The sequence below is a fragment of the Lasioglossum baleicum genome, chromosome 10 (genome assembly GCF_051020765.1).
Source record: "Lasioglossum baleicum chromosome 10, iyLasBale1, whole genome shotgun sequence".
Taxonomy (NCBI): Eukaryota; Metazoa; Arthropoda; class Insecta; order Hymenoptera; family Halictidae; genus Lasioglossum; species Lasioglossum baleicum.
The window spans coordinates 15,089,975-15,117,492 of NC_134938.1; the positions used below are offsets into that span (position 1 = coordinate 15,089,975).

A 27,518-nucleotide genomic window follows, 5' to 3' on the forward strand; every position below is an offset into this window, starting at 1 on the left:
ATGATGTGACTTTTTTATTCCCAAAGAAATTAAGTTATTGGGGTGTTTAAATTGGGGTTTTGTGATGCTCCATGTATCATTCTCAGGTAGGGAATAGCGTTAGTAACATTAACATTAGCTTCATAGTTTATCAATAATTTGGCCATTTCCACACTTGCTCCACAAGTGAGGATCTTCTTTTACATCAGCTCCATTAATTAAAAGCAGTTCGGCCATTTCTGTATCCCTCTTTTCAATAGCGTAAACTATTGGAGACATTCTCTTACTATCCTTAACAGAATAACGTTAGTACAATGCAACAATTTCCCGCTTAGCACCGTTGTTTCCGGAGACTCGGTACCTCCGAGGTTCCCACAACAATCGCGGGAACACTGTATTATTATTCAAACTCAATTGTGGCATTTTGTGGGATACAGCTAAACATCTCTTCTGCCGATAAAAATCGTTCAGAAGTACACATTTCGTGTAGGTGAAAATGCTCTAATTGAACTATTTGTTCACAGATTGAATGAAAAGACCAGCTCACGTGTATAACCGAACCAGATAAGTCTCTTCCTTTGTAACGTCTGTGCTCTGACCTTTTTCTTAACAATCGCGTAAAATCGACGTCCCTATGTACACAGATACATCCTCCTTACACTTAAATGTTTCAACTAGAAATCTGTTAATAATAAAAAGGGCGATCGAGCTGTTGACCGTTCAAAGAATTACAATTGATCTCGTTTCTGCGATGCATCTCAATCGACGAATCTGAAAAGTGGATCGCGAACGAGCTGATGATACTCGATGGGTAAAAGTTCGCAACGATCGGCACGATTCTCCATTATTTTTTCCCGATTTTTCGCGATTGTTGGAGTCGGGTGTATATGTCGATACCATGATCATGCGAAACGAACAGACATGAACGACGATCGTCACGAAATTCGAATAAAAGACGAAAATATACAGTAGAAATACACGCAAGAAGAACTGGGGGAATGAAATCCGATGTTCTACGCAAATCGTTTCACCGTGTAACTATAAGTGTCTTACAATTAAGGGAATGTCGACCAAAAATACGCCTAATATAAAACTTAACGTTAATTCTAACCCGAATACTCTTAATTTAGGCATAACGCGGCCCGTGTCCTTGTTCGTTGGCGAAATGTACGATCGATTGCAACTCATTCTTATTTCATTCATTTCTAAATCCGTCATATCTGCCAGCTTAAACTTTCACTAAATGCCAACGATGCATTTCGGAGTTGTTTTTGCTTTAGAGATACCCAACAGCGATGTGTACAGAGAAGTTTCTACAGATGAGGATTACGAACAATGATATTTTCATCCAGACTCGATTCTGAAAATAGTATTCATTTACGCGAAGCAATTATTTTACCGAATTTAGGTTTGGATAAGTGTTGTTCCATTTTAGAAATGACACAACCATTTAGACGGTCTGCAATTTGCAATCCATACCCCCACCATAGCCTACTATCACCCCTACGTTCCTTTCCAACGCGCCCGCGCGCTACACTCACCAGCGTATCACTCTACTGTATCCGTAGCGCGCGGGCGCGTTGGAAAGGAACGTAGGGGCGATAGTAGGCTATGGTGGGGGTATGGTTTAGTACCACAGTACCACGGCTCTGGCAGCACTGATGCGCACTGCTCGCTACGGCAGTGATGCCAGAGCTGTGGTACTGTGGTACTAAACCATACCCCCACCATAGCCTACTATTGCCCCTACGTTGTTTTCCAACTTGCCCGCGCGCTACACTCACCAGCGTACCTGAACGGATACAGTAGAGTGATACGCTGGTGAGTGTAGCGCGCGGGCGCGTTGGAACACGACGGAGGGGCAATAGTAGGCTATGGTGGGGGTATGGTTTAGTACCACAGTACCACAGCTCTGGCATCACTGCGCTACGGGCGAAGCGCGTTCTTTCTCCACAGTGGCGCGCTGTGGTGTGGACAGTCTTGCGTCAATTGAGGCAAAAATGCCCATCACTGGTCTATGGTCTTAGTGGGGGACGTTGGAGTGTGCGAATGGTGCTGGAATGGGATAGTAGAAGGAAAAGGAGGAGAGGACATGAAGCTGGTTTCTACCTCATCTGGCGACACTGGCCCAGATGCGTTTAGGAACCCCACCTTCAGAAGATGCCACCTTACGGGGAAGTTGCCCGGGCCTGTTTTAAAGGACAACACTTATCACCATGTTTCCGTAATTGTTTGTACGAATATTTTCCGTCTATCCCGGAAAAATGATGAGCTGAAGCTTACTATCGGCGGGAATCAATCAACAAATCACAGCTGGATATAGCAAGACATAACAGACCTAATTGAAACGGTGAAATTCGCAAGTAGTCTTGTGTTCGTCACATACATGTCGAATGAAATCCGATTTCGGATACACCGTCGCACATTCTCGAACACCGTGAGTGGAATCGGCACGCGGCGTGAACACGGACACGGGCCCCCGACTAACGATCTAATGACTAGACAGCAAGCAAGTGTTTGTATTCTCTTCCAATCAATCAATCGTTCGAGGATGAAGGTTCGTGTGTGTGTGTGTGTGTGTGTGTGTACTATAAGGTATCGTTAGGCGATCGTTACATCGATCGATCGGCGATTATCGCGGCCGACAAAGCCCTCGACGTCGACGAACAAGTTCAGGGACGCTTTGCGGTCCCTTTCTCCGTTCTAGCGCCGTGGCTCCACTTAAATTCGATTACGGCTTATCCAACCTTGGACCTAGGACCTAGGACTTGGGACCTTGGGCCTCAGACCTTGGACCTCGGACCTTGGATAGCGCATGGATATACGGCGCATGCTTATGTATCATTATAACTATACGTATCATATATACACGATTTCTTGTTTCCTTTCCTATGTACAGACTCGCAATTTGTCGGGTGTTCGTTACGTCTCACGCGACACGTCCTCAGACCGCGCGAAATCGGTTTTGTTCGCGGGACAGAGACGCGTGGCAGCGCCTCGCGATAATTGTTTCTCTGAAACCGTTCATTCTGCCGCGCGCGGCGCTCGATTAATTGCACGGCTGGTCGGAGATCGTTCGCTACGATGGTGTACCGTTTCCATGTTCTTCGCATTTCTCGTTTGTTTCTTACAAAATCGTAGAAAAAAGCGATCGGTTAGAAAATATTACGACGACCAGTCGCACCGCTGACCGTGATTAATGAGTCGAGACATGCTTAGATCAAAGGGGAATCGAGTTCCTCCCACCCTTCGATTTCAACAGGAGAAAATCGTCGCGTCTCGTTCAACTGCGGACACCGCGATCGCCGTTTCATTGAACGTCCTGTGATTAGGTATTAGGTAGATCTCGTTCTCGAATATTGACAACAGCGACGCGCGGACGCTCACACAGTAACATTCATTAATTAATTACAACTTATGATAATTTTCGTGCCGTTAATCGTACAGCGTTACGATACAATCGTGCACGGGTAATTAGTCGACACGTTCGTTATTGGCAGGGTACCATTCACTTTGCTGCAACAGTTTGCTGAATTAACCGCAGTCGCACGGTTCTTTCACGTTTCGTGCTTGTCCGAAGCTATTTTCGGCTTCGTTTCACAATAGAACACATTTTGCAACGGGCTATATATCGCTTCTCTTGTGGACAAACGAATTTTCTAGAGAACGGAACAGTAACAAACGCAGTGTCTTCTTCAAGCAACTTTTTCTCCTGGGTGTAAAGAAATGTTTGGTTCTGGCTGCCATAGACTTATTCTACTCGTACATCTTCGGATCGATGAAGATCTGTAAAAAAAAAGTTGCCGCAAAATTGTCCTTGACCTTGAAGTGTCCTTGAACTTCAAGATCAAATTTCTTTTCATTATGTGATGCGTAGAATACGCAGTGTATTGCATTGTATTCTACGAATCATGAAAGAAACAAAACATTTCACCTTGAAATTCAAGGTCAAGGACAATTTCCGCGGCAACATTTTTTACAGATCTTCATCGATTCGACGATGTAAGATCAAGATTAAACGTTTCTTTACACCCTGTACATTGATAAACGCTAACTACGCCAAATAAAACATACGAAACTAGGAAACTTTTTAGACGATGAACATTTAGACGAAATGTTCGTTTTATGCTACTGTGATTTAGCTAACGAGTCCACTAAGAACAATAGTACATGTTTAGAATTTCTCTTGAGCGCAAGGTATTTAATAGAACAAGATTAGGGTAAACTTTACTTTACCGGACTCAAAATTTGTGCCTTTCTCCGATAAATTATGATGTATTTGGTATGTAATCCAGTAGATTTGGACCCGGGAAGAATGCAGATCGAAGTTTCGATCCACTGGGATCAATAGTTGAGGAGCTATGGTCGCATAAACATCCGCACTTTTTAAATTTTCAATATAGGCCTACATGAAAAAGTAGTGAAATGCAACTTTTAGTGTTTTTCTACAATTCCGATCAATTGCAATATTTGAAAAAATTATTGTTCACATCCCGTGGTAAACTAGTTGCTCTAGATTCCCAAAAAAGTACAATAGAAGTTTCGATCCTGTAGGATCAATGATTGAGGAGATATGGTCAATTAAAGTTGAGCAATCTGTAGTGTTTTTGACAGGCGCCTACCTGTCAAAAATGCTCAACTTTAGGCAAGCATAACTCCTGAACCATTGATCCTACAGGATCGAAACTTCGATGGAGTACATACCAAATATAGTACATCATAATTTATAGGAGAAAGGCACAAATTTTGAGTCCGGTAGAGTAAGGAGCAGCCCAAGATTCTAATTCCGTTGAGCATTAACTTGTCTATTAAGTGTACACGAACTTCTGGTTCATTACTTTCGTTTACGTAGCCACTTTCTAACATGGTTATTCCATTTCTGTGACAACTTGATCAGGAATGAACGATGTATAATTATAACTGTTTCCTTTATCTCGATCGACAATTTGTTAATAAAGTGATGTATAATTATGTAGTTTATTAAATAAGAGGACTGTATAATCGAATACTGTTTTACCAAATTGACTTGCATAACAAGATTTTAAGAATATCGTTTCAATAGCAATTAGTTTTTAGTTGGTGATCGTTACTTTAATATTATTAATTCGATTCAAAACTAAAACGCACATGATCGTTCCAAGAACACATTGCTGGACAGAGAGACCACTTTTGAATTGTGAATGACTGACCTATGTAAAAGTTAGGTATGCAAGAATGTATACGCTCTGCATTTCTTGTTTAAAAACAAGAATTTGGTTTACATTGACAACAGTAACAGTTTAGTTAACAAAATTCTTACATTCCACTTTAATTTTACACTAAATAGACGATAGGCATTCCGCTTACAGAAGCGAGAATACGCTCGAACCTTTCTGCACTGCTCAATAGATATATTCCGGCAAAATGACGTAGCAATGTAAATGAGCCCTAATAACGGAACGTTTTTCAGGCGTTACATGTCTGACTCTTTTCTCTGTGTTGAGCGACTTTTCATAGATCTATGTAACGACCGCAATCTATCCTGGCGACACGAAATTGCTCAACAACTACGCGATGATAACAACGAATGTAATTAATGAAATGAGAAAAGTTCATAAATAAGTGATGTAATAAATAAATTAATAGACAGTTAAATAAAGCACGCGTAAAACAAAGATAGAATATGTTCTATCTATAATGATAGAATATGAATAATTTAAAAATAAATAATTTATCAAATTCTTAAAATATAGAATAATTTAATGTATTACACATCACACTGGAAAAGTAATTAATTGAATGCTTCTATAGAGTACGTGGTTGGAATCTTTATATTTTAACTTTATATTTTACTTTGCTGTAGCTTGAAATAGATTTGAACTAAAGTGAAGATTGATTACGATAAGTTGTATATGTTACATTAGTTACAATCAGTTACATGATAGGTTGTATAAGTAAAATTACAATATTCCACCAAAATCTTTCGTTTTATACAATTTTAAACGTAACGAAGCATCGATTAATCACTTTTGCTGTAATATGTATACAGGGAGGATGATAAATACCATGATAAATAGACAGCGGATCATTATGCAAAATAAAAATTTTCTAGTTAAATTAAAACAAACTTGAGTCAAATAGAAATTTATTTTCTTTCTCAATATGTTTAATAGGCTGAAGATCTTCTAGCTGTTTTATACTATACTACTTATTTTTTCCATAAATGCATAAAATCCGCTGTCCAATGATAAACACCGAAAATATAACCTAAATATTTTTCTATAAAAAGACTGAAAGATTCGACGAAACGAATTACCAATTTTATGTTTTATATTCTCTATACTATTTTCTGCTAACGTTCAACCAGATCAGCTCGCGCGTTGTTGCGCTTTGCCATCGCGAGCATTCTCTTTCAGAGAAAAGAGTCTGACAACAAGAGTACAATGGCGTCCTCGGTTTCAACAGTTCGATCGATGAATTATACTTTCTTTCTCACGCGATTTCTCGCGTAGACTGCAGTTCGTCTTCGTATGTACAACGCTACTCTGTTGTTTATGATACACATTTTCCCTCTGTTTTTCTCGTACTGAGAGAAAAAATATATTCCCCAAACATTATGTATTCTCAACAGCGACAACCGTCCGCGTCAGCTGTGCTTCGTAAACTACAAGTGACATAATTCCTGCGATTGAACTTAACTACGATCGAAGAAGCTTCGCTCTCAAGACGGTCGATAGAAATGTAAAAAAATAATCTCCAGCGCTAATACACATTGTACATCGAAAAATCCATCGTATAAATACATACAATAATAATATAGGAACAAGAAACACAGACACAGAGTGATAAGAGAAAGAAAACAATACGATTAGGTGAAACGTTAAAGTTAAGACAAGCTGCCCTCGACGTTCATTCCTTAATTTATAATCTGAACGAAAGCATACGACGAGACAATGAAAATAATATGATCGACGGATGAGAAAGATTTGTACACGCTCACTAAATACACATGATTTCGAAATGGAAGTTCGAATGCTTTGATATAGAACAAATGCTCCCTAATATGTTAGTAAGAATAATTAAATAACGATTAAACAATGTATATCGTACCGTACGTTAGGCCTGGGCAACTTTCCCTACTCCTGCGCAGTGATAGTACGTAAGGCGCTTTTCTCGCGCATGCGCGAGTTTCGTCAGGAACGTACCTACGTCCGAAGTTTGTGGGGAACTGTGGCGGCCATAGCGCCTGGAAAACTTGTCAGTATTTAACCTGTGGTAATTTTGTAAAAAAAACAATCGTACGGAATTTAATTTAAACTCATTTTGAAGCTTTAATCTTCTTCTTTCCGTGAACACTAAATTTCCAATTCTGGACTTGGCGCTGCCCTACAGCAGGGGCCAAAAATTAGCGGGACGGCCAAGGTACCCGATCTTCGTACTTGACTGAAGCCGTCTGAGGTTAGAATCGTCGCGCATGCGCGAAAAAAGCGTCTTAAGTACCATCACTGTTCCTGCGTCCTACTAAGACTTGCCCCCACTCTACTCTCCCCCTTCTACGACGTTGTTCGCCCCCTATCCGCGCTTCTGCTATGAATCAGTCACGTGACGTGTTGCGCGCACCCAATTTGCGTTGCGTCTGCGTCGCGACTAACCCGGTAATGGCAGGGAAGGGGTAACTGTATTCCCCTCAATTCGAGTCGATTTCCCGATCGAGAAAATCGAGGGGAATACAGTTTAACCCCTCTCTGATGATCAGATTAATACGTGACCAGTCTACGGACTTAGTGGAGGATGTTGGAGCACATTAATGGTGCTGGAATGCGATAGTGGAAGAGGAAAAGGAGGAGAGGTAAAACCCAGAGAAGTTGCCCAGGCCTGCCATACGTCACCGTGATCGCACAAAGTGATGCAGTTTCAACTGCACAACACACAACACAGCGCGCATAAAAATAATGAAATTATTTTAGCCCCTCTTGTTCTACGAACACCCGGTAGGTACCACGTTCGACTCGTAGCCGCGACACGTGGTCGTTCGCAATTACGAAAAAGCTATTCACGATTCACTTAATCGTCTAATGACTGCAAGGTTTCTCTCAGTACGCGAACTTTACGAATCACCGAACGGAAAAATTCAACAAACTCCTTCCCCCCCTCCCCCCACTCGCATCTCATCATCGGATCGCGAGTCCTCGCGGTCATCCGGCCTCCTCTTCGCAGACGCAGTTTCTACTCAGGAAAAACGAACTCTTGGTCCCTATATTTTTTCAAAATCTTTGCCCCCCTCCTCTCTCCGGTTCTGTTCTCTCGTTTCTCTATCTATTGTGTGCCCGTCCAGGCAATGAACGGAACCCAAGGCAGACGCACTCGCTGCTCGATCAGTTCTCTGCTGCATGGATCCTTGTCTCATGCGCGGACAATGCCGACGTAATCGTCGAATGTAATCGCAATAGTATTATTGAACGGTGACACATGGGTTGCAAGAACGTCCACGTTAGTGTCTCATTAATGTTGTACGCTTAAAAGTATCTGCATTTGCGCGTGAACTATTCAACAGAAATGTACGTTTTTACTTTTGAAAATATTCGATAATGTAATATTGTACAATATTACTCGCATGTTTACAATGATTTTATTTTTATTTGCTTCTTCCCACATGATTTCGTTGGAGAAACGATGAACAATACATGTTCAAGAAAATTAATTTAATAAATAAATTAAGGAAACGATTATTCCTTTCTACAATGTATAAATATGTATTACAAACGTTAGACGAGTGTATAAGACTCATAGCCACCAAAGCATTAATTCGAATACATAGTGTACATATTGAAAAAACATATATCTACAAAATTGTAATACTTCGACACATTTTATGGACGTTCGTCAGTTAAAATTGAATGTAAATAAATAAATCGAAAACGCGAAATGTATAATACCTTCTCAGATTTTCCTGTGCTTCCTCGAGAAATACAGTTATTTTTCGAAAAGCTTTCTAAAAGCTAATAAATAAGTTAAAATTTGTGAAATATTTGAAACTTGCTGGGTACTGTGCATCCTTGCAACTGACCCTGAAAAAATCTATAAAAATACTGTATTAAACGCGTGTTAGTAAACCAGCTTCAGGTAAAAACACTGTGTGTTGATACAAGACTAACTGGCAAGGGTATCTGACACTTTCTCAACAGTAGAGGCGACAGCAATTTTAGGATTGCTGACAGGTCTGCGTTCGCCAGACGGTTCTACTTTCAAGAATAAAAATGTCGAGTCACTGCATAATAACGGGAAAAGAATGGAATCCTTTAACCCTCATCTTGCGCGGCAATTCAACATATTTTTCACCGACACTCAAGAAAAATAACACGTCCGAAATGTAAACAAACGCGCATGGCTTTCTGTTTTGCGTACACACGACATAAGAGACATGTACTGATCGTCCACCAAGAGATGGCAGCAGAGTCGCCAGATGAAGACTTGTGTCCCCATTCTACCTTCCCCTTCTCATCCGGCGACTCTGGATGGCAGCAGTGTCGCCAGATCGAGGAAATCGAGGGGAATACAGTTTACCCCCTCTCTGATGACCAGACCAGTCTACGGCACGGGCAGTGGGCACCAGTGTTCCGATATGGTGCATCTTTTAATCTTATAATGAGGTACCAGAGCCTTGAGGCAGTTATATTGGCGGGAATGTACCGAAACAATCTGTTCCGGATGAAAAGACTCCAGGACGTGTTCTTCGAGTTACAAAATATACAGAAATACACATGTTACACATTCATTTTTCAGAATCAAATCATACCAATGTTTTTAAATTCTGCGGGGTGCTCAAGGTACCCCATTTGATCGAGAATCTTACTTTTACTGAGGCTGAAATTGCCACGCATACGCAAGAAAAGATGCTAATTATCGGAACACTGCGTTGGAGCAGTGTAGCCACATTGAGGTTGAAACGAACCTCATTCCCTCTCTCCAGGCTTTATCCCCCCACCTTTATCCCCTTCTACTATCCTGTTCCACCGTTCAGTTCCTATTGCGCACGCGCACGGAGTCTCCCAACGTGTCACATATTACTCTGGTCATCAGAGAGGGGGTACTTGTATTCCCCTCGATTCCTTTTCGATTACCCCTGGAACACTGTGTTGGAGTGTGCGCATGGTGCTGGAATAGGATAGTGGAAGGGGAAAGGAGGAGAGGAAAGAGAAATCCATTTGGATATCTGTCTGGCGACACTGGATGGCAGTGAGAAACTTGTACAGACCATGTGATGTCCCTACTCCGCGCTACACGTCTCCGCTATTAGCCGAAGCAGCAATAACGTGACTGGAACAGAGCGATGTGGTGACGCTGACGTAGATCGTTAATTTCACTACATAAATCAATACGAAATGAACTATTTGTACATCTAATAAATAATTTGGCAGTTCAATGATCTTATTTTAAACTCATCTCATTCTACCTCGGGTTCTCATTATAAGGAATGAAGATTGACAAAGCTAATTTACCTCTCCATCAGACTGATTTCATACGATGCTGTCAATGTGACACCAAGGAATAAATTAAGTTCGAAAAACGAGGAGCAGATGAGGGTTAACGGATAGTCAACCGAGAGAGCACTCGTTTCTAGAGGTAGGCGGGTACCCGAGCTTCGAGTCGGGCTGTGATGACTCGGGTCTCCGGACAATATCAATTTTCGGGCAGTGTTCCGATACGATACAAGATTTCTCGCGCATGCGCGGACAAAACAGTAACGTATCTATGATGACGAGTTAGTGGAGCCTTGCGGTCTCCTGAGACAGTTATATCGGCGCGCAAGTACCGAAACAATCTGTTCAGGACAAAAAACTTCAGGACGTGTCCTACAAGTTACAAAATATACACAAATACACATGTTATACATTCATTTTTCATACAAATCTTTTTCAAGGTACCCCATTTTATCGAGAATCTTATTTTACCGGGGCTGAAAGCGCCACCATCGCGCGAGAAATCTTGGACCATATCGGAACAGTGTTTTCGGGTTCCTGAATTCGGGTACCCGCATATTACGAATTTTCCTGACGCGAACCCGAATTTACGGGGCCACGCCCATCCCTACTCGGTTCCAACGATCTCTATCGCAGGATCGGCTTTCCCCTTTGAGCTCAGAACATGAGTGGCGAGTGCCCGCAACAAACATACGGATGGGAGTAATACAAATAATGGGTCCCCGTCCGTGGGTGGGCAGTAAGATAGAGGGAGGACAGGGCTTTAAGAATACAGGTTCGGATTTGACCTTGGTCGAGCGGGAGTGTGGTGGCACACTCACGCACCGCTAGATACATATACGTACACGAGGATTGCAAGGGTGCGGCTTCTGTCTAATCACGTCTCGCTAATGCACATTTGGGGCCCCTACGTAGTCACAATCGCTAGATGAAAGATCAATCTAGCGCGCATGGTCTCTAATGTGGCCTTTCTTCTTGCTCCCTAAGGGATTTCTTCCTCCCTTACTATCTCGGGATGTCGGTAAGGCCCCTTTCTTCGATTCGCTTACCGATATCTTATCCCGAGTTAGGCCACAGCCTGTTCTTGGCTTTACTGATGTTATTCTTTATTTTTTAGTGTTCCAGGGTCCTTAATGTGGCCTACTTTTGCGTTTTCGAGGCGTAATTTCTATTATTCGGCTGCATGTAGCGGAGTTCGAGAAGCATTATGGCGGCGCGACAGTGCTGCCGCCTATCGTGGCTGTCGAGCGACAGTCACGAAAACGCAAAAGTAGGCCATCGTAGGGACCATGCGCGCTAGATTGATCTTTTATCTAGCGATTGTGACTACGTAGGGGCCCCAAATGTGCATTAACGAGACGTGATTTGTCATTTGCCGAACCCTTGCAATTCTCGTGTGCGTATACAGTGTCTAGCGGTGTGAGTGTACCACTGCGCTCTTGCTGGACCGACACCCTTAGACGCATGGTCTTTTTAGTGGGTATTGCGGACACCGACCATCCGTGTTCCCCAAGTTCCACACTACCCCTTCCGGGGTAGCACGTCTTCAATCTAAAAAAAGAAGGATAGGCTTTCCCCTGCGTCACCGTCGACTAAAATCGGAAATATAGATATACGCTTCCTGAATAACTGCACGGCGCGACGTAGCCGTTTGCGTTGCGAGCGACTCGTACATATACATCCCCGTGTTCTCCGAATGCTGACATCTCGAACGTACATCACCTGACACGTTCGTTAAGTACGTGCACCGACGACCGTCGTCCGTCCGCTACTACGTATCCTAGAACCTTAAAACGACAATTTCGAGCTTACGCTACAGGAACGAACCTATTCTTTCTCGACCGACTTCTCTCTCCCTCTCTCCCTCCCCCTCGTATCTGTATCCTCTGTCCACGCCGACGAGTCTCGTTAGCGTATATCAAAAGGATTATATGTACAAAAGGAGTGGTCGTGCGATAACGCCTCTCGCGCCCGTCGCCTCGCGTCGCATCGGCGGAAAGTGTGATCGCGGGGACCGGAAGTCGGGGCACGGACAGAGCGCTGACAGTACTCGCTGAAGAGAACGCCTCCCCGCTAGCCTCGGGCTTAGGAACTATACTTACTGCTACGCGATAACTGTCCGGCGAATTTCTCGCGTTCGTTTCTTACGGACCGTGGCTCGACCGGTCTCGAGAATCCGTAGGCGAATCCGACCGGTGCAGTCGTCTTCCGTTTCCGGTACACGACGTTTTGCATATCGTGCACCCGGACGGCTGGCAACGCGAGCGAAACGCGCCAGCGCAATAACGAAAGATAACGCGACGAATTCGTGCTTCTAACGTAACGACGAAGCCTGTCGGGCGTGCGAACAACGAAACGGAAGGAAAAAAGGTAGGAAGTCGCGGCTTCAAGGGGAATCGCGACTGCACCGGCCGCGATAGTATCTAGACGACGCCCCTAAAAGAATGTGAGATCACTACGATGAGCTCTGTTGTCTGGTGTTTGTTCTGAGTGATCGCGAGACACCATCGGAATCTCTTTTTCCTTCTCGCACAGATTATCTTCTCGGGCGAGTCTCTCGTTTCTTGTTTGGTTGCGTCGTTCCTGGTTAATTCCTTCTGGTACTCGTCTTGCGTAGCCTCGCCCTTTCCGGTTGGTTTGTGTGCACGGATGTGTTCACGTTTGTCGGGGTGCGTCGATTTTGCATGCTCGGTTCGCTAATATCGCTCCTGTTCGACGCGTTGCGCGGTAGCTCTTTTTCACTGAGCATTCAGTTCAGACCTGTTAACAATTAAACGGAATATATGGCAATGGAAAACGGGCGCTAATTATAAGATAAATAGGTTCGAGAGAGTGCAAGCGATAAAATATAAGGTTGGGGAGTTAAGAAATAGGTAGGCGTTTAGGTTTTTTCATTTTTTCACTGCGGTTTTAGTGTTAGTTTCGAACTCAAGTTGTAGTTGGTTTTTGTTTTTTTTTTGTTGTTATATGTTACTTTTCTCTTTCGCGGAAGATATACATGCGGTGGATTATGTTTTAAAGGATAAGTAATATCGGAAATTGTTTAAAGAAGACCTGTTAACAAAAATTGGAATAGAACTGAGCAATCGGTGCACTAGGGTTTCTGCAAACTCGAAAGATATACGTATCAGGTGTCACTGGGAGAAAGCATTCCATCGAACGCATTGAACATCTGTCGTACTGATAATTATTGAATTGGCTAGTAAGTAGACTCCGGACTTTATGCATTTGTGACAAAAATGAGCGAGAGCAATTTAAAACAGTGGAAATATTAAAAAACTTTAAGAGTGTGAACATATTATTTTCACCACATTCAAGTTATTAATGAAGGCTGCTCTTTACTTTACTGGACTCAAAATTTGTGACTTCCTCCTACGAATTGTGATGTATTTGGTATGTAATTCAGTAGATTTATACCCGGCGCGGATGCAGGTCGAAATTTCGACCCTCTAAGATCAATGGTTCAGGAGTTATGGTCGATTAAAGTTGAGCGATCTCCAGTGTTTTTGACAGGCCCTTGTCTATCAAAAATGCTCAACTTTAAGCGACCATATCTCCTCAACTACTGATCCTAGAGGATCGAAACTTCGATCTGCATACGGTCGGGTACAAATCTACTGGATTACATACCAAATACGTCATAATTCGATGCACAAACTTTTTATATTGCATAAACATCCGGAGTCCACCAATAAGCAATTTCGGAGTTTTTATTTTCACCGTAGAAACCCGGAAACTTTTAACTGTGACCGTGCTACGAATGAAATAATTCACTTACTTTAAAGCTTTATAACGTTCCTTCTCTGGGTTGTTGTCTGGTGGTTCACACTCGAACGATGCCAAAGCTAAAGCTAGATTGGACAAAGAACAAGAAAATGAACCTTCTTTAACGTCTGAACATGTAACAGTCTCAATTTTTCAAAACAATAATAGATACAGATAGTTTGATGTAAATGGAAAAATTTAAAAACAAAACTTTGTTTATTACTATTTCATATGAAGAATTTCCGTTTGAAGAATTTGAAGATAACTTTTTAAAAAAGACAAAACTGTTGAATATACATGGTGTCCGAAAATTCCTTCAACAGTCGGAAATGGGAGGTTCCTGAGATCATTTAAAGCGACATTTTCCTTAGCAAAAATGGCGTCCGTGGCTCTGTTTAGGAGTTACTTAGACGCGTGTTGGCACAGTCGTGTTTTTCGTGAATTAACTCGTAAACGAAGCCTCGGACGTCATTTTTACAAAGGAAAATGTTGCTTCAAATGATCCCAGGAACCTATTTCCGGCTGTTGAAGCAATTTTCGGACACCCTCCGGTATAAATATTTAGTTTATCTACTAGGTTTCTTACAAGGGAAGTTACCCAATCGTAACACGCCGATTTTAATGAAATTTTGGTATGATATAAAACTCAAAAAAATATTTGACACGTATTTTTTTTATAGCGGCCGTCATTCATGTTAAGGGGGTGAAAATAGCTCTCAAAGTTGGGGTGAAAAATCGATTTTCTTGAATATCTCCGAGAAAAGATACACGAGAAGATTCGTCCTTCAAAAACGCACAAATTGGATTTTGAAATTTTTGTCTAGGCCTAATACTTTCGGAGATATTCAAGAAGATCGATTTTTCACCCCAACTTTGAAAACTATATTCACCCCCTCAACATGAATGTCGGTCGCTATAAAAAAATACGTGTCAAATATTTTTTTGAGTTTTATATCATACCAAAATTTCATTAAAATCGGCGAATTACGGTTGGGTAACTTCCCTTGTTAGTGTAATCTGTATAAATAAAAATCAAATGCTGTTCGTTGGTAAGCGCATCACTTGAGAACGGCTGGACCGATTTGGTTAATTTTTTTTTAAATGTTCGTAATAGTCCGAATAAGGTAACAGGGCAAGAAAAATTGGAAAAGCAGCCCGGAAAAATGGAACATCGGGGAAAAACTAAAAGTGCTTTTTGAATCATATTTCAATACAATAAAAAAAAACGAACGCCGCAGCTTTCAATCAATATTTCAATAGAACGTCGCAGCTTTTAATCAATATTTCAATAGAAATTTACATTATCGACGTCTGTTTGAGTAAATCAAAGTGAATAAATCATAATGAAAGATCACTAAAAACTTACCATTTTCTGTTAACACAGGGCTCGCTTGTATAAACGCGATGACGCGTGGGTTCTTCTCGAAGGGGCACGCGACTTGTTTCCAGGCGATAAATTCCGTCACTTGCTTCGCCAGTTGCCAAAATTTCTCGAAATTAATGTGACCATTTGGTAGCCTGAAAGAATCGAACTAATTGGCAACAACCTTACAATTGCATGCATAGTTAAAAAACTAATATGTATCGTGTTGATTCCTGTCATTTAAAGGAGCCTGCACTAAACCACGCGAAATGGGTCCTCGGCGAAAATGGCTGAATTTGAAATACCTTTGAAGTACCTTTTGGGTCTCTGAACAAATGTATGTCAGGCAAAATGTCAAAAAATGGACAGTTTCGTTGTTTCAACCCTTCAAAAGCCTGAGGTCTATGAGGTTTATATGATCAAAACAATTATTATTATTATTATTATTGTTTGTACGGGATTGGACTCGATTAATGGTTCAATCGTGAGGACTGGTTGAATATTGTGGTTGATGATGATGTGATAGTGAAGTATGTACAACACTTTAAGTTACAGTTCACTTAATAAGTAGAACTCTCCTTTAATAATCAACTACTATGTACAAGTCTGGTGTGACAACGTAACGTGACATTCGTTCGGTGGTTGAGAAGAATCTGATTTTTTGAAAAACGCTTTGCCGTTTACTAGATGTCTTTTGGGGGGGTACAAGAAATGAATGGTGGGAGACAGTGTTTGGGGAAAGGGAAAATTACAGAAGAGAGAGAAGGCTGGAAATGGTAATAAAAAAAGAAAATACGGGGACAAGGATGACCTGAGGGTTGGAGAAAAACCAGATGTGAAGGATGTGAAGGACTAGGGCATTCGCTCGGAGTTATTTATAATGGAGAAAGTCCTTGAAATTATGGGGGTGCGTGACAAATTGCAAAACATGGGTTTAAGCACGGTTTAGAAGTTAAAGTGTGAAACGGAATTAAAGAACTAAACGTGACAATGACTATTGGTCGGCTGTGCTAGCAATCCGGACATTGTTTATTGTTTATTTATTTTTTTGCTATCCGTTATGATTTTTCCCACTTTAAATCATCAATTAGTTCTTGCAAATAATGACATTTTCAAACTGTTTAAACAATGCTGTCATAAACAATTATTCTTTAACTATATATTTTGTTCACTAAAAATCCATATTGTTCCCTTATAATGGTAACCAGACCTTTGCTGGTCTGACCTCAGGCTTTTGAAGGGTTGAAACAACGAAACAGTCCATTTTTTGACATTTTGCCTGACATACATTTGTTCAGTGACCCAGAAGGTACAACATATTTCAAATTCAGCCATTTTCGCCGAAGACCCATTTCACGCGGTATGTCCCCCAAGTATCGGACACATAAACTTTTCAAAAAACATTGATCAGGCGAAACATTCAGCTTGGCAGGAAAACACTGAGGTCGTAAGGTCCATTTACAAAAAAAAGTTGTTCTGATTTAAAGTGAATCATGTCAATTATTAGACTGACCGTATATTCTGTTTCCTGTTAGAAAAGACTATTCCGTTCAGAAAATGGCGGATCGATATGTGCAACGTTGACTCCCTTAGCGTATACGTTATCTCTTGTTTGCGTACTGTTAGGGCGTGACCCGCGGACTATCGGCTGTTTGTTATTTTGTAAAATTAATTTCGGATAATCCTGATCGCATTAGCTGCTGCGGGATACGCATGGATACGTTAAGTTAATGGTTGGTACCATAAATTTCAAGCTTAGGGCATATTAATCAATCTTCAGTTTGACGTATGCTTCAATTGATTTGAATTTAATGAGAACTGCTGTCTATCGTACGAGTTTCCAATTAATACAGGCCTCGCGAAGAAATCGATACTACGTCACTGGAAATAGATAACGATATAACAGTCGACTGACAAATTGTTTTCATTCTTCGGACTGCTGTTATAAAAAATGTTCGCATTGATTGCAGGACACAGGAGCCAATTAAAAATTGTATATTCTTCCTTTAATGATCGATGTCCTTAAATATCTTTAACATGTACACTGCTTTAAATTGCACGTGCCCATTTTTGTCATGAATGCATAAAATCCGCTGTCTAGTAATCGGTAATAATAACAATAATAATTACATTATACCGGGTATTTCACCTAACTTGACCACCTTGAATATCTTTGTTGTTTTTAAAGATACGTGAAATGTCTGAAGGACAAAGATGAATGGTAAAATGGGGTTCACACGATACCAAAAAAAATTTTGTTTTTATGTAATTTTTTTTGGAGATATGAAGGTCACCTTCATTGTTTTAAATGGAATGAGCTATTTTTTAATACATCAATCGATGCAGCTGGACATTCGTTATAAAAAAGTACTAACCTATGTATGACGAAAAGTTAGTAGTTCAGGAGATATTTAAATTTAAATAACTCTAAAACACCTCGAAAACTCTAAAACATCACGGTATGACTAATGGTGTTTTAGAGTTATTTAAATTGAAATATCTCCTGAACTGCTACCTTTTCGACATACAAGGGTTAGTACTTTTTTATACCAAATGTCCAGCTGCATCGATTGATGTACTAAAAAATACCACATTCCATTTAAAACAATGAAGGTGACCTTCATATCTCTAAAAAAAATTACATAAAAATAGAAATTCTTTTGGTATCGTGTGAGCCCCATTTTACCATTCAACTTTATCCTTCAGACATTTGACGTATCTTTAAAAACAACAAAGATATTCAAGGTGGTCGAGTTAGGTGAAATACCCGGTATATTCAGCGAAAAAGAAATTTATCTAGCACTTTATGAAATTTTATAAAATTATGTTATATTATTATAATTTTCAGTGGAGCGATGGAAATTATTCTATTAAGTAACCAGGCAGTTGAAAGAATCATTTTTTTCTCTCGCGAGAGCGTAATTACAGTATTTAGGCTTACGTCTAATTAGGTCACGTTAATTACTCGGCGAGCCAATCCCGGCAACATCACAGTATGTATTCTTTCGACTAGTTAATATTGAAACGGAATATTTCACTTGGTAAAAGGAAAGTTTATAGCCCGGCAAGCTTCTGGTACTTCCGCATTTTGTAATTTCAAGAAGTGGGTTCAAAGTGGTCAGTTCGCGAAGAAGACTTGGAAAGTTCCGTGGTACTGCCTTCAAGTTCTGCATACTCTTCGAGAAAGCACTGTAATTTCATGTGCAAACAATCCCGAAACTTTTCTGATGAGAAGCAATAATATCAAATAATTATTCCCTGGACTGCAGACGCGAACACAAACACGAAATCACGAGCGAGACACGGAATGATTTCAAACTCGAGTGGCCTTTCCAGCTTGCAAATTGTATTTTAGGGAAAACATTCGGAGAAACTGTAAAAAAAGAAGAAATTGTTCATTGGATATACCTAAGAATTTAGCCACATTTTGTTCGTGCCTGTTTTTTATTTTATGGGAGAAATCAATCCTTTTATTTCGAACTGACTCTTCTGTAAGTAAGTGCCCATAAATCGACAAAAGATATCAAAAGATACTTGAAGTAAAAATTATATCTCCATCATTAGTTTTCTGGTCTCCCACTCTTCAGCACCACTAAAGAACAGGGGAAAAGAATATGTAGTGTGCGGCCCAAAGGGGAAGAAGTTTTCACGTAGAATAATTAAAAATGTGGGCTGCTCTTTACTTTACCGGACTCGAAATTGGTGCCATTCTCCTACGAATTATGATGTATTTGGTATGTAACACAGTAGATTTGTACCCGGCGAGAATGCAGATCGAAGTTTCGATCTTCTAGGATCAATAGTTGAGGAGATATGGTCGCTTAAAGTTGAGCAATCTGCAGTGTTTTTGATAGGCCCTTACCTGACAAAAATGCCCAACTTTAAACAACCATAACTTCTGAACCATTGATCCTAGAGGATCGAAACTTCGATCTACATCCGCGCCGGGTACAAATCTACTGGATTACATACCAAATACATCACAGTTCGTAGGAGAAAGATACTAATTTTGAGTCCGGTAAAGTAAAGTTTACCCAGCTATTTAAATAGCTGAATTCACTTCCACGATTCTGAAAGTGAGCTGTTTAAAGAGCCGAATTCGCTTCTAGGACTCTGATAGTAAGTTTTCCTTGATTTGTCGAATTCACATGCAATGGCCCCCTCGCAAAATTGATACATACATATAAAAGTATTCATACAAATTGATTAATTAGTTTTCGAGACATGTGTCCCACCAGTTCGGCAGTTGGGGGCTGTAACTTTGGTAATCCCTAAAATTTCAGAACTTCCTGGTAACTGTATACTCATCAGGTATGAAAGAAGTGAAAAACGCAGAAATACAATTTTCTCGAAGATTCGGACCGGAGCCCCAATTCGATTAAGTGGTATCGATAATTCTCTCCTATAAATTGCATCTTTGCGAGGCAGACGCAAAACGCTATCCCAGCGATCCGAAGTCGCGTCGAGGTATCGATGACCCTAGAAAGTACATCTCATCGATTTGTGCCTTTCTCCTACGAATAATGATGAATTTGGTATGTAACCCAGTAGATTTGTACCTGGCGCGGATTCAGATCGAAGTTTCGAACCTCTAGAATCAATAGTTGAGGAGATATGGTCGCTTAAAGTTGAGCATTTTTTACAGGTAAGGGCCTGTCAAAAACACTGCAGATTGCTCAACTTTAATCGACCATAACTCCTCAACTATTGATCGTAGATGATCGAAACTTCGATCTGAATCCGCGCCGGGTAAATGTGAAAATGTGGGCTAAAGAAAGTTACTGTTAAAAGTTGGAGTAAACAACAGCGCTGTACACATAAACAAATTCTTCTTGAAAACGCAGATTCGTATGCATATAGCATTGTTGCGGAGCGTGCACATTCCGAACAGGATTTCCGTCTCGTGCGGCGCGGACATCGAACCGTTCTCAAAAAGAAACTGTTGTCCCCGAAGCGGCCCACCCAAGAAGACAACTTCTGCGGGTAAAAAACGCATCTGTTCAACGGACGGAACGCTAGACAAATCACCGGCGCGGCGCGGTCGGCAGCAAAAAAAAAAAGTCGATAGTTCCCAGGGAAAGTTGCCGTTCGCCAGGGTTTTGAAGACTGTTCGCGCAGCTGTGCTCCCGTTTCGAAGTTGTTTGATACGCCGGAAAAAGGAACGAATTTCGGGAGTCGTCGCATCCTGCACGACCGGAACGATATATCCCGGTAACGATCCGCGGGAGCGATACAACGCGGCCGAGAATAGACGGAGCCCCGGTGTATCGGGATGTTCGCGGAACCATCGGAAAATTACGAATCGAACTTGAGCAATTTATCGTCGGTCGGAAGCACGCGGATACGTGTGCATACCAACGACGCCTCGCTTCCGGTTACGGGAATCGCCGCGTAACGGCCGCGTAACAGACGTTTACATACGCGCAGCTATTCGTCTATCCGTCACCGGATCTTCCGCAGGAGCGATATCTATCGGTGCGCGGCGGGTCTCGAGAAACCTATCTTTCCCCGTGACCCCAGCAAGTCCCAACCCCGCGCCATTGCCATTACGTATCTCGTCCTTCGACGAGGAGGACAGATAATTGGTTCAGGCTACACGTTTTCCTTTATTAAACTGTGTTGCACGGGACGCATTGGGAATCGATGGGATGGTACTTTCTAGGGTTATCGATACCTCGACGTGACTTCGGATTGCTGGGATAGCGTTTTGTGTCTGCCTCGCAAAGATGCAATTGATAGGAGAGAATTGTCGATACATACCACTTAATCGAGTGGGGGCTCCGGTCCGAATCTTCGAGAAAATTGATTTTTCTACGTTTTTCTCTTCTTTCTCCTACGAATTATGATGTGTTTCGTATGTAGCCCAGTAGATTTGTACCCGGCGCGAATGTAGATCGAAATTTCGATCCTCTAGGATCAATAGTTGAGGAGATACGGTCGATTAAAGTTGAGCAATCTGCAGTGTTTTTGACAGGTCCTTACCAGTCAAAAATGCTCAACTTTAAGCGACCATATCTTCTCAGCTATTGATCCTAGAGGTTCGAAACTTCGATCTGCATCCGCGCCGGGTACAAATCTACTGGATCACGTACCAAATACATTATAATTTGTAGGAGAAAGGCACAAATTCTGAGTCCGGTAAAGTAAAGAGCAGCCAAACAGCTCACTATCGGAATCCTGGAAGCGAATTTTATGGAACAGTGGAAAAACATGATGCATTACTTATTGGTCATCCTCTAATACACGCTTTTATTTTTGTCACAATGCATGTGAAGATGCACGTGCTGTCCTTAGCGTTCGATACCTTCATCGCTCATAAAACAAGTAAATGTAATCGCAATTGTATCGCGTTTGGCCTCGTTTTAATCGGAAAAATTTCACCAATCCGTTGGCGAAGGTGTCGTAACGAAATAACTAAAAGTTTCATCATCAGTGGGGATACAAAAGTAACACTATCCGTAGAAACAAAAGTGACACTATGGGAGGTAAGACTGTAGTTTTTTTCGCGCGGTGTATGAAGCAAGAAGGTCCGTTTTCCCAGGGCGAAACATCTTCGCGTAAGCGATTATTGGTTTCGGTCTGACGCAGACCCTTGGCTCGAATCAACGCGGGTCTCTGATCCGGCTTTACGCAAACGGTCTAAAATCCTTCATAGACAGGCATTTGGCTGCAGCCTGTGAGCGTCTTGGAGCAATTTGTATTCGCGTTTCTACACGGTGATCTGTTCTAGCAATTCAGGAAAACGTTCCGGGCGCTGTTCCGACGATGCCTTCCCACGAACCGTACATTTTGCCGGGGACTGTCGCTCCTCCTGCTATTTCGGAGATAGCACACGCTGTTACGAGTTTAATGCACATATGTTACGCGATGCGACGCCCGCGCTGCTGCGCCGTTCCATATATGCGGCCGAGTATTATGCACGCAGTTGTCCAGTAAATACTGCCTCAAGTAGTGGAACAATTTCGAATAGAATTTTTTTCTCCTGACGAAACTCATTGCGACCACGTACCAAGCTTTTCCGCGGAACGCGGTTTCATTTCACCGTGCAATCGTACGCGCGGCAACCTCGCCGAATGAAAAACGTATTCCCGCGAGCGTGTCAGAGTGATGATGGGACGAGCATAGGTCAAAAAACGTTCACGATGGTACCCAGCTCATTCGGAATTCTCGGGGTTTCGATTTATTTCATTCAACGCCTTTTTGTGAGTATTCAAGAATGTTATTTAATCAGCTTCGATTACCACTGCCCATCACCAAATTTGTTCAACAATTACTGTTGGATGATTCTTATAGTGTTTCAAGTGCTGAGATTCCGAAACTGCCCTTAATATTTTCCCTAGACGCACAGTTTTTGAGAAACTTGATTTTGAAAAAAGAAACATATTTTTCAACTTTAAAAAAATATTGTGATGTTATTATAAAAGATATTGGATTGTTCTTTGCAGCAAAAGATTCTGCAGACTTTCCCGAATACAGTGATATCCAATATTAGTACATTATGAATGTTTAAACATGTTTAAACAATCGTCAAAGGTGGAGAGACACCACTTTTGCCTCAATTGTTGAGGATATTTTTCAACTTTAAAAAAATATTGTGATGTTATTATAAAAGATATTGGATTGTTCTTTGCAGCGAAAGATTCTGTAGACTTTCCACTCCCATTTTCCAGTTTCAACATCAATTTTTCAAATTCCACTCCGTTTGGAGTTCATTCTGGCATTACTGGAGGATATCTCGGAAATTATGCGAGACAGCGAAAAACTGAATTGAATCAATCTTGTGGCAAATTTTGTCAGCTTTAATTTTATATGGAATGGTCTTATCGCTAGGACGCATAGTTTCCGCGATATACGCGGAAAACCGAAAAAGAGGACCTTCTACATGCATTTGAAGTTGAAATTGAAAAATTGAAGTTGAATTTGAGAAATCGATGTTGAAACTGAAAAATTGAAGTTGTAATTGAAAAATTGATGTTGAAATTGAAAAATTGAAGTTGAATTTGAGAAATCGATGTTGAAACTGAAAAATTGATGTTGGAATTGAAGTTGAAATTGAAAAATTGATGTTGAAAACTGAAAAATGGAAGTGGAAGTTGAAAAAGTGAAGTGGAATTTGAAAAATTAATGTTGAAATTGAAGTTGAAATTGAAAAATTGATGTTGAAACTGAAAAATTGAAGTTGAAATTGAAAAATTGATGTTGGAATTGAAGTTGAAATTGAAACAGAAGTTGAAATTGGAGTGTTGAAATAGAAATTGAAGCAAAAACACTGACTCGAACAAATAATACCAAAGTGAACATTGAGCGCGGATATCTCGGGAACTATGGGATATAGCGAAAAACTGAATCGAAACAATCTTGTGGCACATTTTGTCAGCTTTAATTTTGTATAGAATGGTACGGAACTGTATATTATATATTATATGTACATACACATTAAATTTTAATATAACATACGCATGTTAAACATCCATATTTGAAAATTGGAAAACAAGATTTTGCGAAATTATGGGGGTTGACCAAGGTACCCCATTTCAGCTCAACTTTGTATTTTACTGACGCTAAAATCGTCGCGCATGCTTGAAAAAACCGTGCAATATCCCAACACTGCCCTGAGCGCGTTCCATGCTCGCTATTCGTGGCGCCTGGGAGAACTAGGGCCGCCACGGGGAGCGAGGCAAGTGGGCGAGGGGGCGGAGCCTTCGAAACTCGGCCGTCGCGAGTATAAGTATAATAAATCCGAGCGCTGCCCTACATCAACGATGGGCACAGTGGGACCCCCCAAATTCCTGCTTCCCGCATCAACCTGTCTTTGCAAAAAATGCCCATCCCTGCCCTACATTATTATGATTCCTATTTGTTCTTCGTTTTTGCTATGTTCAACCGTGTATTTAATAAACAAGAACATCAATTCTTTGTGTTTCTCGGTCCATGTTGAATACGGATATTGAATACAGAGAGGACACAAACAAGCCAAGAAATTAATGAGAAGTGGTTGTCAATCTCATCAGGATCTATGTCGTAATTACTTGGACCATGAAAGTGGAACTGAATCTGTTCAATTTTGATTAAACGTGAAAGTTTCCTTTTTACTCACTTGTTGCTGCATCCCTCGTTCAGGAAGTAGAGATCCTTGACCAGCAAGCTGAAGAAGGGTACGACGATTCTCTGTCGCTCGTCCGTAGCGCCGGCGCTACGCCACATCGCTGCTTTCAACGTGCTACGATAGCTGCTGAAATTGCTGCTCGGATCCATTTGGTGTTCCAGAATCGAGAATTTCGCCAACTGCACCTTTGACCACTGTAACAGAAAATATTTCGGTGTGCTTACTGTGCAGTGTATAACGCTGACCTTCGCGTATATATATATATATCTTTCTGTTTACCAAAATTAAAGAGCGCTACGAATTTATTCGTGTAACATGCTACAAATTATTTCATCTGGATGGATCTGCTGCATCTCTAGTTTCTCTTATTTTCAATCCCCGGATGAAATTTCGTCGTTTTACCGAGTTGGATGCTTCGTTTAAGCTCATCTCGTATTAATTGGTTTTATTTTATCAGATCCATGATTTTTCAATTTATAAATTGCTTTCCGAAGTATCCAGACTGTGCATAGTGCCATTAAATGTGCCCCTTCATATGAAGAATATTTTATACAAAACATTTTTTCATATTCCTGCTGGTTTCCGTAATAATTGACTGTCTCAAGATAAATGGACCACCCTGTATATTATATGTATATTAACACACTACCGACCGGTGATTATTGCATAATTTTGAAAGATCTATTGTACATGGCTAAACACTTTTTAATAGAACTTTCAATAGTAACAGCAATTTTTATTGTGAACTAACAAGTTACCCGCTATAACGCCATCTAATAGTTTCATTTAAGATTGCAATGTAAAAGAGAATTTCTGTGCTTTCTTGGTACAGCACAATTATTGAAAATCCTATTAGTAGGCTTCCGGTAGGTAAAGTGTTAAGTATGAATAAGATATCGATAATGATCGATAGTCACACCTCTAGTCGTTAGTTGGGGCAAAGTTCGAAAAGCACTATGGTTTTCGTTTAATCTTCGTCGTCTGAAAATTAGCTGTAGGATCGAGCCGAAGCGTTCTAAGGAAGATCGAAAGGCGTATCAAGCGAAGATTCAAGAAAAAACGATAGAGCGAAGACAGTGTAAAATGAAGGGAAGTATATACAAAAAGGGACACGATCGGAAGCTCGAGGGGGAGTACGTCAAAACAAAAGAAGAGCAGGGTCAGGAAGAGAAGTTAACTATCTGACCGTGCAAACGGCACGACTCGGCATGGCAGGGCATGGCAGGGTCCGGGACGACGCGACGCGGCGGGCAGAATTCGATATATCGGAATAGGAAAAGGGTATCGAGTTGAAAGCCATGGGATCAGCTCCATTGCATTGTATCCAGATGGCCGAGATGCACTTATTGTCTGTCGCGAACACGTTTCGCTCGGGCCCCTTTCTTCTTGTGCGTACTCGTATTGTCGATCTTGTTCAAGCGCCAGCGCGCAGGAAAGAACGATGGACAGGCGCGGGATAAACGTAAAGGAGTCCACGAACGTCAACCGTCGACGACGAACAGATTCTGGGAGCATAGTAGAGACAGTACAACTTCATAGGCTGTAATAGCTTCATGATTGGAGATGGATGTAATCGTGAAATGATTGTTTATGAAGCAACCGATAGTGCTTCTTTATTCCTTCTGTCTTGGAAATATAAATTTTCTTTTCCCTTCTACATTCCGCGACAAAACAATAAGACACCTCTAGATTTCTAATGTTTCTCAATACAAATGATGTATACAAAGATTTTGTATACAGATCTGTATATGTATGTAGAGTATCCTCTGTTTATTGTTAGTAACATACGAAGTAACTGCTATTATTTAACTTTATTTTGTAGTCTTCAACTTTAAACAAATATTGTGATGTTATTATAAAAGATATTGAATTGTTCTTTGCAGCAAAAGATTCTGTAGACATTCCCGAATACAGTGATATCCAATATTAATACACTATGAATGTTTAAACATGTTTAAACAATCGTTAAAGATGGAGAGACACCATTTTGGCTCAATTGTTGAGGATATTTTTCAGTTTATCTTAAAAAATAAGGGTCCGGCGTAAAATCTAACTGTATCACGCGATAGAGCAGACTTTTATCTTGAGAAACCACTCGTTAAAGTTTGCAACTATGACGTTTTTTTCGAGAACCACAAAACAAAATATCTTCGCCCGGCATAAGTTGCCGCCAGTGGCGCTCACCACTAGCGCGGTCTTAACATAAATTGTCTCATCGTTTTGTCACGGAGTGTATGCTCGTCTGAGCGTTAATTTCTGAATTAAAGCGCCGCGAATAGGTATACGACAGACGAGATTAATTCCGATGCCGATGCCGACGTCTGCGTCGACGCATTCATCGTTCACGAAGTTGATTCAATTATTACTTTCGCCTACCGTGGCTGCCGCGGGAACCTCGAAGCTGCGCCGCGACGCGGATCATTTCAACGACCGACTGTTTTCGAAATGGAAAGATGGAAGAATAACTCTATCGGCGCATTCTGTCCGCGTCGACGCCAAGCGAAAAATTATCAAGTTGGAACGGATTAGATTTTCCGTCTGGGATACAGTAATCTTATTCAACTATTCGACAGTTCTTTCTCCACCTCTCCCACGAGTTCATCAACTTTTTCCCCACGACAACTTACTAATTAGCAATTAAGCAAACCGCTGAAAAGCATCACGTTTTTAATCGGAGAACAATCCAATAAATCTTCTTTTCTCTCAAAGAAAATGATGTCAGTTTACGTAAACTCTGTTTTTACCTGCTTGATCTCAACAACACGTGCTACTACGTTTGGTCCTGACCTTTTTGGGGCACCCTGTATGTAGAATTTAATCGACTGTAACTCGACCACTAATATGG

At 41.1% G+C, this 27,518-nt stretch overlaps 1 protein-coding gene across 6 annotated transcripts in view; it reads right to left on the bottom strand.

Moving 5' to 3' along the window:
* Positions 1 to 9,269: 9,269 nt before the first annotated feature.
* Positions 9,270 to 27,518, bottom strand: part of LOC143213078 (uncharacterized) — an 832,749-nt gene continuing 814,500 nt past the window's right edge. For all 6 annotated transcript variants that reach the window (XM_076432583.1, XM_076432584.1, XM_076432580.1 and 3 more), the window contains 4 exons: positions 24,665 to 24,867; positions 15,571 to 15,722; positions 14,218 to 14,290; positions 9,270 to 13,199 (listed from right to left, as the gene is read on the bottom strand). In XM_076432583.1, the coding sequence (XP_076288698.1) occupies positions 13,178 to 13,199; positions 14,218 to 14,290; positions 15,571 to 15,722; positions 24,665 to 24,867 (450 nt within the window). In that variant the 3' untranslated portion in view covers positions 9,270 to 13,177. The remainder of the gene's footprint in view (positions 13,200 to 14,217; positions 14,291 to 15,570; positions 15,723 to 24,664; positions 24,868 to 27,518) is intronic.